The 19,579-nt window shown below is 43.8% G+C and overlaps 1 protein-coding gene and 1 pseudogene across 1 annotated transcript; one reads left to right on the plus strand and one right to left on the minus strand.

Annotated features, from left to right (window-relative positions):
* The first annotated feature begins 1,268 nt into the window (after positions 1-1,268).
* LOC123171324 (UDP-glycosyltransferase 73C1-like) lies at positions 1,269-4,086 on the plus strand (annotated as a pseudogene).
* Positions 4,087-16,615: 12,529 nt separating this feature from the next.
* LOC123170357 (uncharacterized) lies at positions 16,616-17,925 on the minus strand. The gene is made up of 2 exons (XM_044588207.1): positions 17,520-17,925; positions 16,616-17,257 (listed from the first exon to the last, which is right to left on the minus strand). Exon 2 carries the CDS (start codon positions 17,238-17,240, stop codon positions 16,791-16,793), a length of 450 nt encoding a protein of 149 aa, XP_044444142.1. The 5' UTR covers positions 17,241-17,257; positions 17,520-17,925; the 3' UTR covers positions 16,616-16,790.
* Between the last annotated feature and the right edge of the window lie 1,654 nt (positions 17,926-19,579).

Below are 19,579 nucleotides of genomic sequence, written 5' to 3' on the forward strand. Positions count from 1 at the left end.
CAACGAACGGAATTGTTAAAGCAACTCTTTATCATATTAGTTGGAAATTTGTAAGTTATTTCTTAATGAGCCTTTTTACTTATCTAAATAGATTGGGACCCTAAAAACAAAGTAGTTTGTAGTTCATTCACATTCGTTTTAGAGTATACAATCAGTCAAAGATATGTACATTATATTGATGGGAAATTTTGTACCCCAAATTTGCACTCAGTTCATTGCTACGCACCTCAAAAAATTAATGGATAATTTTGGTCACAAGTTTGCACCTTCTGGGCATTCATGTTTTTGGACGTTTTAAATCCTCAATTCTTTTATGAAGCAAATCTTGCTTAGTAACTATGTTGCACGGACTCTCAATGTGTTACAAGTATTATTTGATGGGTGTGGCTAGGTCTCAGATTTAACCAAATCTCAGTCAAGTGACATAACATGCAAGAGAGAAAAAGAAAAATCTGAAAAGAAATTTTGCATGGATCTCAATGTAAGATCTCACAGATATAACATCGATTGAGACTTCACTAAGTCTCCGTCGACTCGGACTTAGCAAGACTGTTATTTGTAGTTGACTTATCATCCTATCGTTTGTAATTGATGGATATTTTAAACTTGAAAGATCATATACTTTGGTTATTTCACTTACCATTGATAAATGGATGGGGGGTGTTTGTCACACAGCAAGACTCTTGTTCGATCTAACACAAAAAAAAATGTTGGGAAATTGCTAAGGATATTGAGTAAAAGATATACTCACATATAAATTTTGTTATACATTGTGAAAGGAGACATTAACAGAATTTTCAGAAGCGAGTTATCTTTTCATTTTAATTTATAACATATGTTATATACAAACCAAGTTCAAATGTCCACTCTTTCATATATTTGTCATCATTTTCAAATAATTTGTTATGCTTCATCTCGACCACCGTCGTTATCACTGAAGATCACAACATTTGTTCCGTTGCAACGCATTGGGAACGTGCTAGTAAGTTATAAATTGATGTTTTTTTTAGTTGGATAAATTGAGGGGCTGTTAGAGTGTTCAGCTGCAGAACCTGATTTCGTTGTGATTTAGTCGGCTTGTATAATTAGTTTGGGAATCAAGGCATATCACACTCGAATCAACACTTTGTAATTTGTGGATATAATACGCGCACTTGCTTTTACACTCGACACGTGTCAAACTGACCAGCTCCATGGACAGATAACCTTTGCACCGCGCGCTCGACATTGCTGCTGCTGCCATTCTTGATCGTGGTGCGCGGGAAGAGATGGCGGCATCAGGCCTCCACTTCTTGCTGGTGCCGCTGCTGGCGCAGGGCCACATCATCCCCACGGTGGACCTGGCGCGCCTCCTTGCCGTGCGCGGCCACCGCGTCACCGTGGTCACCACGCCCGTCAACGCCGCGCGGAACAGGGCCGCCATCGAGGCCGCCAGGAGTGTGGGCCTTGCCGTCGAGCTCGCCGAGTTCCCCTTCCCCGGCCCGCAGCTCGGGCTGCCGGAGGACCTGGGGAACCTCGACCAGCTGGTGGACAAGGCCATGTACCTCACCTTCTTCCGGGCCGTCTGGAAGATGGCGGAGCCGCTGCCGCGCCGGCCGGACTGCACGTCGCCGACTCGTGCAATCCGTGGACGGCGGGCGTCTGCACGGGCGCCGGCATCCCGAGGCTGGTGCTCCACTGCCCGTCCGCCTACTTCCAGCTGGCCGTGCACAAGCTGTCCAGGCACGGCGTGTACGACCGCGCCGGCTACACTAAATTGCATAAAACCACCAGGGTTAGGTTTGCGAAAAACACTAGGATACATTTTCCCTGTAGAAGACACCACATCTTGCATAATTGTTTTGCAAAAATCACTGATCGGCGGATTTGGCCCTGTTAAGTGAGATTATGACAGGTGGGTCCCGTTTTTGCATACGTGGCATAACGGCTCCAGCCAAACGACGTTTGACGATGAATTTTTCTAGCTTTGCAAACCAGTCCCTGTAATTTTACAGGGACACCCTTCAATCAAAATAAGAAAAGCAATCAGCTCTTTGTCGGCCCGAGCACGCGAGCAGAGAAGTAGTACGACGTGTCTCGTCGCCGGCGAGGGGGCGCGCCGTCGGGACCTGGGAGGAGTGGTTGCGGCGCAGCAAGCCGTGGATGCTTGGGGCGGTGGCGAGGGAGATGGTCGTCGGCGGGCGGCGTGGCTGCGCGGGCAAGGCGGCGGCGTCCATGGCGCTCGCTCGTGGTGTTGTGGTTCAGCGGCTGCGACTCGGGGCCACGAACCGTCCGACCAGGAGGAGCAGAGGGAGGGGAGAGGAGACGCACGGCCGTCGGGCGCTGGTGACTCTGTTGGGCGGCGTGGGCACGCGAGCATCGTCGAGGAGCCCGCGGTGAAGTGCCCTCTGCTCAAGGAGCCTGCGGGGAAGCGTCAAGGAGCCCGTGGCATCGCTGAAATCCCATGATGCAGCTGGACGACGTGCACGTGCAGGGGCTCACCGCACGTTGCCGAAATCCTCTGCTCGTTGGTGTACCATGGCGGGCGAGCTCGGCTCCGAGGAGTGGAGTTCGTTGCCGGAGCTGAGAAAGAAGAGCGCGGGAGGGCCGAGGTGACGCTCCGGCAACCAGAGAAGGAGGGGGCTCGGCAAGGGTGCAGGCTGCTCGGCCAGAGTAGGAGTTGTGGCTGCAGCACCTCACTTCAGGGAAGAGCTCGTGACGGATTTGACCGGCAGTGGAGTGAGAAAGCGGAGGTCTTTTCATATATTTTTTTGATAGAAAGAAGAATTGGAGAAGATCCAACTGACAGGTGAGCCCCGTGTCCCGCCTAACGTCGTTTGGCTGGAGCCGTTACGCCACGTATGCAAAAACGGAACCCACCTGTCATAATCTCACTTAATAGGGCCAGATCCCCCGATCAGTGGTTTTTGCAAAACAATTACGCAAGATATGGTGACTTCTGCAGAGAAAATGTATCCTAGTGTTTTTCGCAAACCTAACCCTCAAAGTGGTGGTTTTATGCAATTTACTCCGCCGGCGTCGACGAGACGGAGCCGGTCGAGGTGCCGGACTTCCCGGTGCGCGCCGTCGCGAGCAAGGCCACGCTCCGGGGCTTCTTCCAGTACCCCGGCGGGGAGAAGGAGCTGCGCGACATGCTCCACGCAGAGGCCACCGCCGACGGCCTGCTGTTCAACACGTTCCGCGGCGTCGAGGGCGTCTTCGTGGACGCGTACGCGGCGGCGCTCGGCCTGCCTACGTGGGCCGTCGGGCCGACATGGGCCTCGAGCAGAATCATGGACAGCGCCACGGCCAGCCGCGGCAACCGCGCCGACATCGACGCCGGTCGCGTCGTCTCATGGCTCAACGCCCGCGCGCCGGCGTCCGTGCTGTACATCAGCTTCGGCAGCATCGAGCAGCTGTCGGCGAAGCAGTCGTCTGGGCCATCAGGGGGGCCAATGCCGAGGCCGCCGTGAGGGCTCTGCTCGACGACGAAGAGAGGGGGCTCTTGGTGCGAGGGTGGGCGCCGCTGGTGGCCATCATATCCTGTCGCACCCGGCGGTGGGCGGCTTCCTGACGCACTGCGGCTGGAACAAGATGCTGGAGGCCGTCAGCCACGGTGTGCAGACGCTAACATGGCCGTGCTTCGCCGACCAGTTCTGCAGCAAGAAGCTGCTGGTGGACGAGCTCGGCGTCGGCGTCAGGTCCGGCACCAAGGTCCCCGCCATGTACCTCCCTGAGGAGGCCGAGGGGGTGCAGGTGACGCGCGGCGACGTGGAGAGGGTGATCGGTGAGCTGATGGAGGGGGCGGCGGGCCGGAGGTCCAGGGCCAGGAAGGTCGCCGCGGAGGCGCGAGCGGCCATGGAGGAAGGCGGGTCGTCCTACTCTGACCTGACGGACATGGACGAAGAGGAGCCACGACCACCAGGTGGACAGGAGCACGACCACCCATGGTGCTGCACTATCACTACAGTCCTAAGAGCAAGTCTAATAAGGCCTAGTCAGCAGGCTATAAGACTTGCCATGTCACTAAAATCCTACTTGAGGAGTGAGAAGAGAGGAGAGAAAGTGAAGCGGGCTCTTATTCTACAATCCGACTATAACACGTAGATCAAGAAAAAGTAATATGCATGAAACTCTCTTTTAATCATATACCTTGCTCATGCAAATATTAAATGCTTAGAGCCAACCTAATAGCCACTCTAAGAGCCAATCTATTATATGAGTATTTTTTTATGATGACTCTAAGTGAGGTGGCATCTCTTTATAGCCAACAGTCGCCTACATTATTAACCATGCTCTAAGCTGTAGCGCCGTACTACCAGGACACCTATTGACAAGCTCGCTCGCTATCTTTTTTCTGTAAGAGAACTGTGTATCATTTCCTCGATTAGGTATAAAAAATGTTGCAGAATACTCGCACACGATCCGGGGTCCTAGACTACGCCTCTGGCAGCAGTGCAGCGAGCCCGGGGGCCTAGCAGATGCCCAGGATTTTGGTTCATCTCGAATGGTCACGGTCACTTTGATGATAACAGTTATATTTTTTTTTATTTTTTTAGAAAAGGATGATAACAGTCGTACGACGGAAGTACTCATAGCAACTAATGTCTGTATAAATCCAGCTACTAGATTTTTCCGCTCCTGTTCCCCGACCTAGGCGGCGGCGACGGATCTGCACTACCCTACGGCGAGTCCGAGGGCCCCTTCTCCCTCTGTTTGTTGCCCCGACGATGGGAGGGGGCGAGGACCCCAGGGCTTTTGGTCCGGTGGTGCTAGGGTTACAATAAATTTAAGGTTTGTGTTTATTCGACGATGGCGAGGCGATGCTATCGTCTTCGACCTGGAATAAGATCTCCTGACCTCGCCCTCGTTCGAGTGATGTTTCTTCATATTGTCGGGAGGCCTATGAAAGATGGTGTGTCCTGAATCTGGTTCTATGCTCCGCTACGGCCCAAGCCTCTTGACGACGGGCCTCCACTCTGCTCCTCTCGTCAGAAGTTAGCCTTTATAGTTTATACTTGAATTTGAATCACAACATAATAAGCGGATTCTTTCAAGTTTCACCAGTCATTCCCAAATTTAGTGCGGGACAAATCATGACCAGTCAAATGGCCTAGGCCTCCCAACGATTTCACCTTTCTCATTTAATCTCTACTTTTTTTAGTTGCGTATACTCTTCAATTTGGTTCTGCATACCCGATAACCAAATCAATTAGATTAAATACTGAAATGTCTTACAACATTCAATTTGATACTAAAATAAAGTGTTTTTAACCAAAATATTGATTAGAGACGGACTAAATCAATAAAATAATAAAATATAATTGGTGTTTGTTGCCTCGTGACCATTTGCAGTTGGTTCATGTGCATGCACCATCCCTAGTTGCTGCCTCTGGATAAGTGTTGTCCTTACTCCATCAATGTCGCCCTCTTGCGGGGTATGGCAGCAGGTAGGGTACAGAGCTTAGTTAGGGTTAAACTAGGCCGTGGCACGTCCAGGATTGTCGTGTGTTTTTTACCTATGGTCACTTTACAGTTAATATATCATGTTGACTAAAAAATTAAATTTATCCAAATGCCTCTTAAGCGAGTCAATTACACTGCTGGTGTCATAAGTTGGCATGAATGTTCACTTTGGTACTACAAGTTGTGGGCTACATCAAAGTGGTGAAAAAACTTGGCTCGATTGTGCATGTACGGTGCTTTTCTCAGTTTTATACGAACCAGGCGTTGACCAAGTAACCCACCGTGGCATGAGTTTTTACGGAAATCCTTTGGATTTTTATTCTTTTTACAAATAAGCCCTGCCTTGGCTGTACAGGGGTAGCGTTTCATTTTTGCGTTTATGACCTGCCTGTTGGACTCCCTCGCCTCGACCTCTCATCATGTCTCTTCTCTCGACCGTGTGAAGGCGGAGGCGACGGTGATTTGGAGGACGGCGGCGATCGGCGGCGGTGATTGGCGGCGTCGATGGAGCCCCGCCGGCGAGCTCCCGGCGAGGCAGCACCTGTATACGGTGAGACGGCCTCGACTTTTCCCCTCTGGAGCCCCTGCTTCTCGTAGGGTTTTCATCAGATGGTTCTACAGTGAGAAACGTTGAGTTTCGTGATGATTTCGCCAGCGGATGCTTTTTAGATGGTGTGATGTTAAACCCCCCTGCGCATTCATCCGTAGATTTGGCACTTGACTTAATTGAATTTTTCGACACTTGGTAACTGAATTTTTCGACACTTTTTAACTGAATTTTTTTACACTTGTTAACTGAAGATTTGGACAGTTGTTAACTGAAGAATTGAACAGGTTAACTGCAAATGAAATGTGCATTGTTAATTGAAGATTTGAATACGTTAACTACAAATGAAATGAAATGGGACATTTATGTAATTACTTGCTGGTTTCATGAAGTGTGCAATCTCGGTTGTTAACTGAAGGCCATAAATGATCTGGTATTCAATCCAAAAACTACACTGTGCGCGAAGTGATTACAAGAACTATTAGTGATCTTGACCTCTGGTCCTGCCAGTTTAGGGATAGTATTGATAGGGCAGGTCTTGAGCAGGTTCGTTCACACCTTGCTCGTGCGGCTGCTGCTCCGTCGGCTTTCGAGAGTATAATAACAAGCAGTGGTGAGTTGTTCCCCCTGTATGACTCAAAGTGTGCAATCATTTAGTTAGCCAATTTGTTTGAAAATGGGTGAACACAGTATGTAGGATGTGCTCTGTTCAGCTTTAACATGACTGGAAACTAGCTCTTTGCACTGTGTTCTTGAACTGAATATTAATTTTAATGGAGAGCTCATTGTTAACTGAATATATTTGTGCATGTTTATCTTAATTTGGCACTGCATGCATTGCAGGTGATTTTGATGGACTGTTCGCTGTTGAGATTCATCACGAGGGATATTTCTATGGAGCTAGCAGCAACAAGACCTACATGGACTATCAAGTTGATTGGTTTGACAGTTGTGATAGTGACACATGGTCTATATTGTGGATTGAAGATTTTCTTAGGCAGCTGGGGTATGACAGAGATAGTGGACAGCATGATGTGTTTTGGTGTCAGCCTAGTAGGACACTTAATTAGTGAAGGGATGAAAGAAATGAAATGTGATGCTGACAGCCTTGCAATGATAGCAGCAAGTACACAACATAAGAACTTGTTGCTAATCATAGACCATGGAAATACAGTGAACAATTTGGTAAGAGATGATGTTGTAGTTCAAGGGGTTCCTGAATTGCCAAAGGCCATAACTCCAAGGAAAGACCGCATGGGCAAAGAACCTAAAGTTGCAACTGTGAGAACTACAAGGAGTAAGACGAGGGCCAGATTATTTTCTGAAGGATCATCTTGAGGATGTGTTGATGATGATTTTGAGGAACAAGATGCAGAAGCTGCAAATTCAGAGACTGATGAGGATTTTTTTGACAGCGACTTTGATATAGAGGATGGGGATGATGATTTATTTGAAGATCATGTAGACAAAGAGGTGGATGATCACAGAGAAAGAGTTACAACATGTGACTATGAAACGGAGCTAGCAGAAGATACTCTAGATGACCCCCATACCATGTTATCGAAAGAATAGAGGGACAAGTTGAAGTACCATTTCGAAGGTTTCAGTCCTGAGACAGATTTGAATACCCCAAATTCAAGTTAGGAATGGTGCTTGGTAGTGTGTTGGAGCTCAGACATGCCATAACTTCTTATAGCATAAGAAACAGAGTTTCAATCAAAAAAACAATAAACACAAGCACTACACTTGAAGCAATATGCATTGATAATTGCCCATGGTACCTGAAAGTTGTGAAGGACAGCAGGAAAAACAGCTTCATTGTAAAGAAGTACTGTGATGAGCATACTTGCCCTAAATCATGGAACCTTAAAGGTCTAACTGCTCCATTTTTAACCGAAGAATTCAGAGATGAGTTCAGGGACAATGAGAAGATGCCTTTGAAGAAATTTGAGGAGAAGGTTCAGCAAGAATACAATCTCATACCAACCAGGACCAAGCTTGGAAGAGCTAGAAGAGATTCAGTGAAGCAGATCAGAGGTGAGGATGATGACCAATAAAAGCACTTTTGGGATTATGGAGAGGAGTTGAGGACCACAAACCCTGGCAGCAAGTTTTACCTATGCATAAAGGAAATTTTTGATGAAAATAATAAGTAGATAAAGGAACACTTTTCAACACTATACTGGTCATTGGATGCATGCAAGAGAGGTTGGCTATTGGGAGGCAGGTGAAAGATCGTGGATGTCGCCTAGAGGGGGGGTGAATAGGCGCTTTAAAATAATTACGGTTTAGGCTTGAACAAATGCGGAATAAACCTAGCGGTTAATTTGACAAGCACAAAACCTACAACAACTAGGCTCACCTATGTGCACCAACAACTTATGCTAAGCAAGATAAACAACTAAGTGATAGCAAGATATATGACAAGAAACAATATGGCTGTCACAAAGTAAGGTGCATAAGTAAAGGGTTCGGGTAAGAGATAACCGAGACACACGGAGACGACGATGTATCCCGAAGTTCACACCCTTGCGGATGCTAATCTCCGTTTGGAGCGGTGTGGAGGCATAATGCTCCCCAAGAAGCCACTAGGGCCACCGTAATCTCCTCACGCCCTCGCACAATGCAAGATGCCGTGATTCCACTAAGGGACCCTTGAGGGCGGTCACCGAACCCGTACAAATGGCAACCCTTGGGGGCGGTCACCGAACCCGTACACTTTGGCAACCCTTGGGGGCGGTCACCGGAACCCGTCAAATTGCTCGGGGCGATCTCCACAACCTAATTGGAGACCCCGACGCTTGCCCGGAGCTTTACACCACAATGATTGAGCTCCGAACACCACCAACCGTCTAGGGCGCCCAAGCACCCAAGAGGGACAAGCTCAAGGGCACCAAGCACCCAAGAGTAATAAGCTTCTCAACTTGTAACTTCCACGTATCACCGTGGAGAACTCAAACCGATGCACCAAATGCAATGGCAAGGGCACACGGAGTGCCCAAGTCCTTCTCTCTCAAATCCCACCGAAGCAACTAATGATAGGGAGGAAAATGAGAGGAAGAACAAGAAGGAGAACACCAAGAACTCCAAGATCTAGATCCAATGGGTTCCCCTCACATAGAGGAGAAAGTAATTGGTGGAAATGTGGATCTAGATCTCCTCTCTCTTTTCCCTCAAAAGCTAGCAAGAATCCATGGAGGGATTGAGAGTTAGCAAGCTCGAAGAAGGTCAACAATGGGGGAAGAACACGAGCTCAAGAGATGAAGTAGAATGGGGAAGAAGACCCCCTTATATAGTGGGGGGAACAATCCAACCGTTACCCCCACTTCAGCCCCGCAGAGAGCGGTACTACCGCTTGGCCAGCGGTACTACTGCTTGCCCCTATAAGCGGTACTACCGCTCCCCCTCGCGGTACTGCCGCTGGGCCCAGAGCGGTACTACCGTGGTGGCAGGGTGGTACTACCGCAAACGAGCGGTACTACGGCCCCCACCGCCGCGGCTAGTACCGTAGAACCCGACACGAAAAAAGACCCCTCGAATCGAGGCGGTACTAGTACGAGACCGTAGCGGTACTACGGCTGGGGGCCACCAGCGGTACTACCGCTCTGGAGCGGTACTACCGCTTGTAGCACCCAAGCGGTACTACCGCTCCGGCCCGCGGTACTACCGCTAGGAAACCAAAACTGCCATAACTTCTGCATATGAGCTCCGAATTGAGCAAACTCAAGCTTGTTGGATAGAGGAATACGAGTAGCATCAAAACAGCGGCTGGTTATAGTAAGAAGAGGCAGGGAGGTATGCCAACAAATAGAGGAGTGAAACCTCCAACCGAGAAGAACCGGCATAACCTCCAACATCGAAAACATCATAGAAGATGCGAGTGAACTCCGTTTTCGATGAACTCGAGCTTGTCATCAAGATGACCATAAGCTCCAAAACTCACAAAGAGAAGAACCAAACAAGAACCAATAAAGATGATGCAAGGATGCAATGGTTTGAGCTCTCTATGAACGATACGATCAAGCTACTCATCGAGAGCCCCCCTTGATAGTACGGCAATCGATCCTATAACCCGGTCTCCCAACTACCATCATGAGACCGGTAAAATAGAAAACCTATCAAGAGCAAACCTTTGCCTTGCACATGGTCCACTTGAGCTAGATGATGACGATCTTGACTCCCTCAAGTTGGACCACCTTTCTTGGTTGCGTTGGCTCGATGAAGACTAGTTGATTGCTCCCCCATGCTCCACTATGGGTGAGCCACTCTTCCGCACATCTTCACAAGTCCATTGTCACCACAATGGACGGCAAGCTTCAAGCATTTGATCTCTTCATGATGCTTCACTTGAACTTGCACACCGCAACATCTTCACAAGTCCATTGTCACCACAATGGACGGCAAGCTTCAAGCATTTGATCTCTTCATGATGCTTCACTTGAACTTGCACACCGCAACCTAACCCCATAAAGAACTCTCACGAAGACCATGGGTTAGTACACAAAGCGTAATTGACAATGCTTACCATACCATGGGATCGCTTGATCCCTCGGTACATCTTGTGCGCTTTGTGTGTTGATCAACTTGATTCACTCTTGACTTAGTCTTGATCAACCTTGACTCTTTCCACCTCTCTTCATTTGGATGATGTCTTGAAGGTAAACATGAATGATCACACAATCTTCTTCTTCAAGACATGCTTGCAATAAGCTCAACTCTCACATGACCAATCTTTGGATAATTCCTTAATAACACATTGGTCACCACATAAACTCCTTGAAACCACCACATGGACTTCAAGAAATGCCTATGGACAAATCCTTCAAATATAACTCAAGGTAACCATTAGTCCATAGAGATTGTCATCAATTACCAAAACCAAACATGGGGGACCGCATGTTCTTTCAGCAGGCCCATCATATTTGTAGATGGATGTCACATTAAGACCAGGTACAAAGGAAATCTACTGATAGTAGTGGGTATTGACCCTAATGATTGCATCTACTCCCTAGCATTTGGGATTGTGGAAGTTGAGTCTACTAGCAGCTGGGAGTGGTTTTTGGCAAGCCTGAAGGATGATCTAAACATCTGTAACACCTCTCCGTACACAATATTGAGTGATAAGCAGAAGGTATGATCCTGAGTTCATTCATATAATCTTATTACATGTACTTTATTAACTTTCAATTGTGTAAACGATATATTGAGCTGAGAATCACTCTTTTATGTGATTTGTAGGGTCTCATTGCAGCAGTTGCAAAGGTTTTGCCAGATGCTGAACACAGGTTTTGTGTGAGGCATATGTATCAGAATTTTCACAAGTTACACGAGGGGGAACAATTGAAGAACAATCTTTGGGGAATTGCAAGAGCTACAAACAATCCTACATACATGAAAGCCATGGAAAAGATGAAGGCAGACAGTGTGGGTGCATACAAATGGGTTTAGAAATGGCCTCCAAGGACTTGGATTAAAGCCTTTTTTAATCCTTTTCCAAAATGTGACATCCTACTAAATAACATGTCTGAAGTATTTAACAGGTTAGCTTGTAATGTACTATTGTGCTTCAATTGTAATATGCCTATTAGTGCATTAACATGTATGTTTCTTCTTATGTCAGTTGGATATTGCCAGCAAGAGAACTACCAATTTTATCCATGGTGGACAACATAAACAACAAGATAACAGCAAGGATGTATAGCAAGCAGAAGGAAGTGGCCCTAGACAGGAAATGGAGTGGTAGATTGTGCCCCAAAATTAAGAAAAAAGTTGACAAATTTACTGATTGGGCTGCTAACTGCCTGGTTTTTGGAGCTGGTCAGAAGGTTTTCAAAGTGGTATCAATGAACCATTCCTACACTGTGGACTTGAACATGGAAACTTGTGACTGCAAAAGATGGGACTTGTCAGGAATTCCATGTCACCATGCAATAGCTTGTGCTAGAGAGGAGAGAATTGATCCTGCAACTCTAGTGCACGAGTGTTATTCTGTAGATACTTACAAAAAAGCTTATGAATTGAACATAAAGCCAGTGAGAGACAAACAACATTGGAGAAAGATGGATGGAGTTGATGTACATCCACCGGTGTACACAAAGGTCATGGGCAGGCCAAGGAGGAACAGAAAGAAAGATCCAGAGGATAAGCAAATGAAAGATGGAGGGAGGAGACTAACAAAGCATGGTGTGTCCATGCACTGCTCTTTATGTGGAAGAGCAGACCACAACAAGAAAGGGCACAACAAGTGGGAGGAGAACAATAGAGATGCACCTAAGCCTGCAGAAGATGATGAAGAGGATGATGATGTAGAGGATTATGACGATCCTTCAATCATTTCAATAAGATAAAAGCAAATAATATTATTGCAATGTTTTAGAATTTTACTCCCTGCCTAGTAGACTTGACACTTTGTTTGCACTCTTTTTAGAACATAATGCCACACACAGTGCACCCACACATGGATCCTACTCAAACACCAGGGTCTCATGCAACAAATGGTAAGAAATTTGTTTTTGTTCAAAACTGAATATTCTGAATTCACATCAAAATTGTATCTGAAAATTGCTGCATTGTTTCATACATAGGAGAGGAGAGCATATGTGCTAGTTATGGATCTCGGACCTCTTCCAGAGTCTGCTTTTGTTGCAAATGCTAGAGATAGCATACCCCCTCCCAGGGTTACAACTACTATGGCAACAGGCAGGGTTAGAAGAAGAGGAGTGACAGAAGACATTCCTGAAGATGTTCCTGAAGCAAGCTACCAGGCAACTGAAAATGTAAGAGGGAGAAAGAGGAGAGCAACTGGAAGAGGCAGGGGAAATTTCACAGGAGTAGGCAGAGCACCCGGGAGAGGAGTTGGGAGAGGAAACGTGAGAGGCACTGGGACAGGTAGTGGCAGAGGGACTGGGAGAGGTAACGCTGGAGAAAGGACACGACCAGGAGTTGGGCTGTGGAACATCATGTTTCCACAAGATGAACCAAGATCATATGTGCAAGATGAGGAGTTTCCAGTGACACAAAATGCACCTCAAGAGGAGTGGCCTGATGATTTCCAGACCTTGTAAACCAAGCTGCATATTAAATTAGTTCATGAATGAATTGGAAGAAATGCAATCAAGTTCATGTATGAACTTTTGAAATCTGCATTGCTAGAACTAAATTACCCCTTTGCTTACGATGAAACATGTCATGAGTTGAACAAGTGTTTTGCTGGGATGTTTAAATGAACATGTACGAGTTTGTTATATGCTTTTGAAGATGACCAATGTTGGAATCTCTGAATGTGCTCTGTATGATTTCTCTAGAACTGATTTTTTCTGAAATTTTACTTCATTTTGTATTGAAACCTTGTTGCGCAGTTTCTGATAGAAACCTTGCTGTGGAGTTTCTCACAGAAACTGATTCAAGATGCAACAATTTTAACAGTGTGAGAAATAAGTAATGCCACACGGCCCAGCCTGTGTCCTCTTGTTAACTGAATTTTTAGACACTTGTTAACCGAATTTTTTTGACACTTGTTAACTGAATTTTTCGACTGCAATAATAAGAGTGCCATTGCTGGGTTAAGTCGCCACATTTTCAACAATAGAAATGCCCTAGATTCCAGCATCAAAATTTATAACTTATCATACATATATATGGCACTTCCACAGACAGAAATGATTTTGCTCCTGGGTCACTGTACAACCCTAGTGCTACTGGACTAAGTGAAGACTTTACTCCTGGGTCACTGAGCTGATGAAAGCACATAGAGGGGGTGTACAGAAGCGACCCAAACCCAACCCATACATCGCAATCATCCAACACAAGACTTGCACTAGGAAAATCCAGGTAGAAAATACAACTAACAAGGTCATAGGTTCAGGCAGTATCACTAAACTATACGACACTTGTTAACTAAAAATTTCGACACTTGGTAACTGAAGATTTCGGCACTTGTTAACTGAATTTTTTCAACACTTGATAACTGAATTTTTCGACACTTCGTAACTGAAGATTTCGACACTTGTTAACTGAAGGGGATTTCTGTTAAAACTCATGCCACGCTGGCTTACTTGGTCAACGCCTGATTTGTATAAATTTGAGAAAAGCACCGTACATGGACAATCGAGCCAAGTTTTTTCACCACTTTGATGTAGCCTGCAACTTATAGTACCAAAGTGAACATTCATGCAACTTGTGACACCGGCAGTGTAATTGACTCCTCTTAAGCCACGCCTCGCGCACGTGGAAAGGAATTACCTCCACGCATGCACTGGCTGATAGTTTCCATATGATTCACACCTCCGTTTTTATCTTTGCCTAATTAATACATCGAGAGACCAAGAGACAGGAGATTGACGAATAGCAAAAAGTTTTCTCCAGCGGCCTTTGAATAAAGGACATTGCTAAAGTTAACATCTGATCTTTGCATAAAATTTTGCCTAATACCTAAAATTTTGTGCTTTTGTTTAGCTTGGCCCGTTCAACTTTTTGTTTTAAGGCAGCAGGTGGCCCACATTCACTTAGTTAATGTGCAACTGTATGAGGTGTACTGCTGTGCGCCGACATGGAAAACGACAAATGAGAATAAATGTAATTTATATTAAACATTTATACTTTTGTATAGTTATTTACGATGTTACAATCTTAACGAGTATAGTTTACGTAGTTAACATGTTTATTAGTTATAGTGTTACACAATTGTTGCATTGCAGTAATTTTAATAAAGATAACCCCATCTATTATTTTTTATTACTGCATAAACTATAATGTGAATTATGTGTTGTGTGTGTGTGTGAGTGTTTATGTATATTTTTATATATTTTAATGCCATGGTAGAGATATCTAAAACTACGGTCAAACAAAAATCTTAATAGCAAATTCTAGTATGATGATGTATTCATAATTGTAGAATCTACTAGAGTATTAAGTTGAACCACTAGCATTGATTCTTGACCGGTGTTTTCATTGTCAAATGTGGCTTGCAAATTCTGGTCTGTCTATTAATAACCTGACAACATGTGTATGTTTTATACTTTGTATTAAAATAACATCACTAAATTGAGTTATCAATGGACATATAAATAACATCACTTAATATTTTATCGTAAAAGAAATGAAAGAAATCTTAACAGCCCAAAGTGCTAACAGGGAACTACCACATACGATACGGGGGCCTGTTATTCTACGCATTTAGCGAGAGATAGTCGCTAAAACATGCAGGGGCTATCCCAACCAGTGTGCTTCGTGCGGCTCATGGAGAAAATTGGTGATAATCAATCCCGAGTAAAAAAAATATGATGGGAAAAGTAGCAACTACAGGCTCAAAAAGATAACTCATTTATTATAGGACAAAAATTATTGAAAATTTAATTTTATGAATTAACAAGTTGTTTACGATTTATTTTTAGAACATTCATAGATTTTAAATAGTGTTCTGAATTTAAAAAACATTTATGAATTGTAAGAAATGTTCATTATATTTAAAAATAAAAAATACATGAAAAAAAATGTTCATGAAATTTTAAAAATACAAGCCTTTTAGAAATAATATACTTAATAAATAATTCATTTATGAATTTAAAGCACTGTTCATTAATTAGAACAAAAATCATATACCAAAAAGATGTTCACGGAAGAAAACTAGAAAAAAATTGGGCCGTAAAATAAGAAATTTCTAATTACAGTTAGCGAAATTCGGCACTGCCTTGGAGTCCGAAAGCCAACATGTGTGGCTGGAGTATTATCTAATCTAATGAAAAAGATTTCCTGTTAATTCAAAAAGCACAAATGCTCAAAAGATTTGTTGCTCCATGTTGTCCCACAGTTCCATCAAATGTGTGAAGTCTAGTATTGTGTATTGTCACAAACTCACAATGTGCAAGGGAAACTAAGTTGTAAACACTGCAAGGTGCTTGGAGTTTCTGCTCAAGCTCAAATTCTCCCTCGTAAATAGTACAATGTATAAATAGTAGAAGAAATACTGTTTTTCAACAAACATGGACAAATTGTCTACATATGTACAAATTTTCGTTTAGAAAACCTATTCATAAACGCTCTGGGCCAAGAAAAAGACGATGTTAAAGCATTTTGCAACTTTTTTTAAAACATTAAGAATATTTTGTCTTCACAAAATTCTGCAAGTATTTATGTAGACAATTCCTCAATGTTTGTTGCCAAAAAGTTTTGAATTTTTTAAACTTCAAAAAATAAAAATAAAATCCCTCACAGGTGGAATTTGAGCTCACGAACAAAAGAACACTTTCCATAAAGGAAGAATTTCTTCCTTAAAGTCTCACATGGAGCCAAGAGTCGCGCAGTTCCGTGTGCCTTCCATGCAGAATACATTGACCTTTACAACTCAGGCCATGTTCGTGGTATTTTTATGTCTGTTCTCCGTCAAACTCCTGCCTGCTAAACACTACCCCAACCTAGATTTTAGGGTGAGGACCTGCAGAGCGGAGAAGCTCCTCGGAAGTCGGAGCCACCGCCCTAGAAGAACAACCAACGCTTCTTCTTGGCTTTGCCAGTCAGGAGTCATGAGTCAGGAGATCAGTAAAAGCTAGACCCGACGCTGGTTTACAAGTTAGACTAGAACTCGACACCAGCTGAATAAGCAAAACTAGGCAAAAGCGAAAGAGATTGTGCAAAATAATTGATAATATAGAAATGTAAAAGCAAGCTCGTCGTTCACCCATTCTAAACAAAACGTTCATCATTACAACAAATTCATCAGACCGTAGGACAACATCGAAGGAATTAATGCAGCATAACAGCCGGCTGCTAGCTAAATGAAATAACACACTGCCCTAAGTGCTTAAACGACATCAGAAGCACCCGTGGTGGTAGTAGTAGTATTGGTAGTGGAGGTGGCCTCAGGCCTACTGACAACCCCCAAATGGGTGAGCAGCGCCCACAGGAGCGTTACCAGCTCGCCGCCCCGGGCGATCGCCTCCGCGTGCCCGTCGAGGTTATCCGATGGAGCAATGTACATCGGCATCTTGCACCAAAATTCGGCCAGAGCCTCCCACCCTACCTCCTCTCCAAGCATCGACTCCGCCAGTTGCTCGCCAAGCTTTGCACCGTCCTTGAGCACCTCATGCTTTGATCTCGCACCCAGCAACTCGACCAAGTGTCGGTATTGCAGCTCAGGTGTTGGCTTGGTGACGTAGCCGGAGAGGACACGCTCGGCGTCTTTCTTGGCAGCCTTGTACATGTCGTTGCTCCAAGCATCGTCATCAGGAAGTAGCTCGGGGGAATATGCCATCAAATAGGCGCAATAGCCTAGATTCACGATGCATAAGCCTAGAGTCAATGCATAGCATCGTCATCGTGAAAGAAGAGTTTTTTTGTTACCTTGAAAAAAATTATTAGCCTAGATTCAATGGAAAAATTCATATCCTATGCATCAAATAACATCTCTTTCTCTATAGGTATTGAGATGCATGTCATCTCACTTCCTATAATTTTTCTATTTCTATAAAATTTCTATCCTATGAACCAAAGGAGGCCTAAAAGAACAACAGCTATGGCCGGGTTTGTTTACCTGGAGGTGGCGGCCGAATAAGTCAAGATTTGCACCTCCCAGCTGCAACGTTTTTTTTTTCGAGCTTGTTCTGCGTGAGCGCGTAGTGAGGACAAAATACTCTGGAGCTAGGCTTAGTACGTCGCGTGCAGTTGGGGGTACTTAACAACTGGAAGAGACCCTTCTGCTTTGTGCCAACACATGTGTCTCGATTCTGGCCAAAGCTAAGGTGGATTTGTTCCTTGCTTCTACAACCAGCAAATGCTTTATTGATGTTCCTCCAGGCTGCATTGTATTTGTAGACACAGTTTTCCTTTTTTCCTTTATTTATTTTCTTTGTCTCCCCTTTTCTTTTTTTTTCTTTCTCGAAACGTAATTTGGCATCTGCTTTTCCATCATAGATGATGAAAGAGCTAAAGCCTTAGCTTGGTATCCAACATTGTGCAAGAATACACACTAGTCGACACATGTGATGGATAAGTTAACTAATCTCGTCTGGGAAACGGCCCAGTTGGACAAGCGCATGCTAGAGTCCTCTGTTACTAAATAGTTGCCCAAAGTTGCTGATTTTTTTGTGCGCGGGGAACGTCTATATAAGTTATAATAGCATGTTTTAATATAAAATAAAAATGATATGTTATATTTATTATTTAATATTTGTATACTGCTCCCTCCGATCCATATGGATCAGAGAAAGTACAATTTTACCAAAGTCATTAGATATTCTATTGTTATTTGAGCATATTGTGGCTATTTTGATTGCTCTATAAAAACAACATGCAAACCTCAATGGTGAAAGGGAAAGGATTAGTACGAATAATCTCAAATTTACAAATGCATATCCAAACACGACTTATATCCAAGCATCATTAACCATTGATGCCAAGTTTTCTAGCCAATGAAAACAACTGTGAATCATAACGCATATAAAAATGAAAGGTCAAACTTTCAAACTATATTAGCAAAATTTATATAATCTTAAATAAGGTAATCACATGTCTTCGGCCTTTGTGTGTAGGTTAACCATCTACTACATGGTAGACTATATTTCCAAATATGCTTGAGATTGCTACAGAAAACAGAGTTTGAGTGTTATGAGAAATAACTAGCACAAATGCCCGTGCGTTTCAACGGGAAAAAGTGCCCGCATTCTAATGTTTTGAGTCATCCACTCTGCTTCTCAACCTCCATTTATCTCAGCAAGTGAGCTTTAATTAACTCATGAGCTTATATTCATCTAGAGAACATTAAGGTGCACTTGAGTATCCTTAGAAAGGTGAAAAAACATACACAGATTAAACGCAGACCGTGAACTTCTTTACAAAATCTCAAAATTGGCAAATGGGAGAACTTATCCTGATATTAAACATATATCAGCATGAAGATGTCCCCAAGATACAAACTTTAACGAAGGGCCTAAGTATTTTTAGTGTAATTTACCACGAAATGTCGAATTTTCATCAATGTCTGTATCCACCCACAATGGTGTAATAATTGTTTACGATTAATGCTAGACATTTGTAGCCTAACAGAGAGAAGGGCCGGATATTTATTGGCTAAATTGTTGTTATGACTGGCTCATTAACCAAGAATCGAAAATGTGGATAATAATTTTTTTCCTACACCCGAGACATTATTCTCATCGATTTGGATAAATCCTCTCGAACAGCTAGAATAATCTTGTCCTAAACTTTTTTTCTGAACACGGCATTGTTTTACTTATTAATAAAAAGACATCTTAACTTGATAAAAGGTGTTGTTAATTTTTTTCACTTAAATATGCTTAAGTGGGATATTGTTTAAAAAAATTATTCTAACAAATACAATGATAGAAATGGAATTTTGTTAAGATTTTCATTTATAATTTTGACTTTTTACGTTTAATGTTTTGGATTTGCATGTTAGTGATTTAGGTTTTCCCATAGGCTGCCCGTCTCCAATTTAATTAGCACAAAAAAGAGATCTACTACAGTCTACAGTACCGTACCTATTGAATATCAATTAATCAAATACTGAATCAGCTAATTTGTGTAGTAATTTTTCATATAATTACCACGTGTGCTTCACCTGCATCGGCCGTA

The sequence above is a fragment of the Triticum aestivum genome, chromosome 7D, assembly GCF_018294505.1.
Source record: "Triticum aestivum cultivar Chinese Spring chromosome 7D, IWGSC CS RefSeq v2.1, whole genome shotgun sequence".
Taxonomy (NCBI): domain Eukaryota; kingdom Viridiplantae; phylum Streptophyta; class Magnoliopsida; order Poales; family Poaceae; genus Triticum; species Triticum aestivum.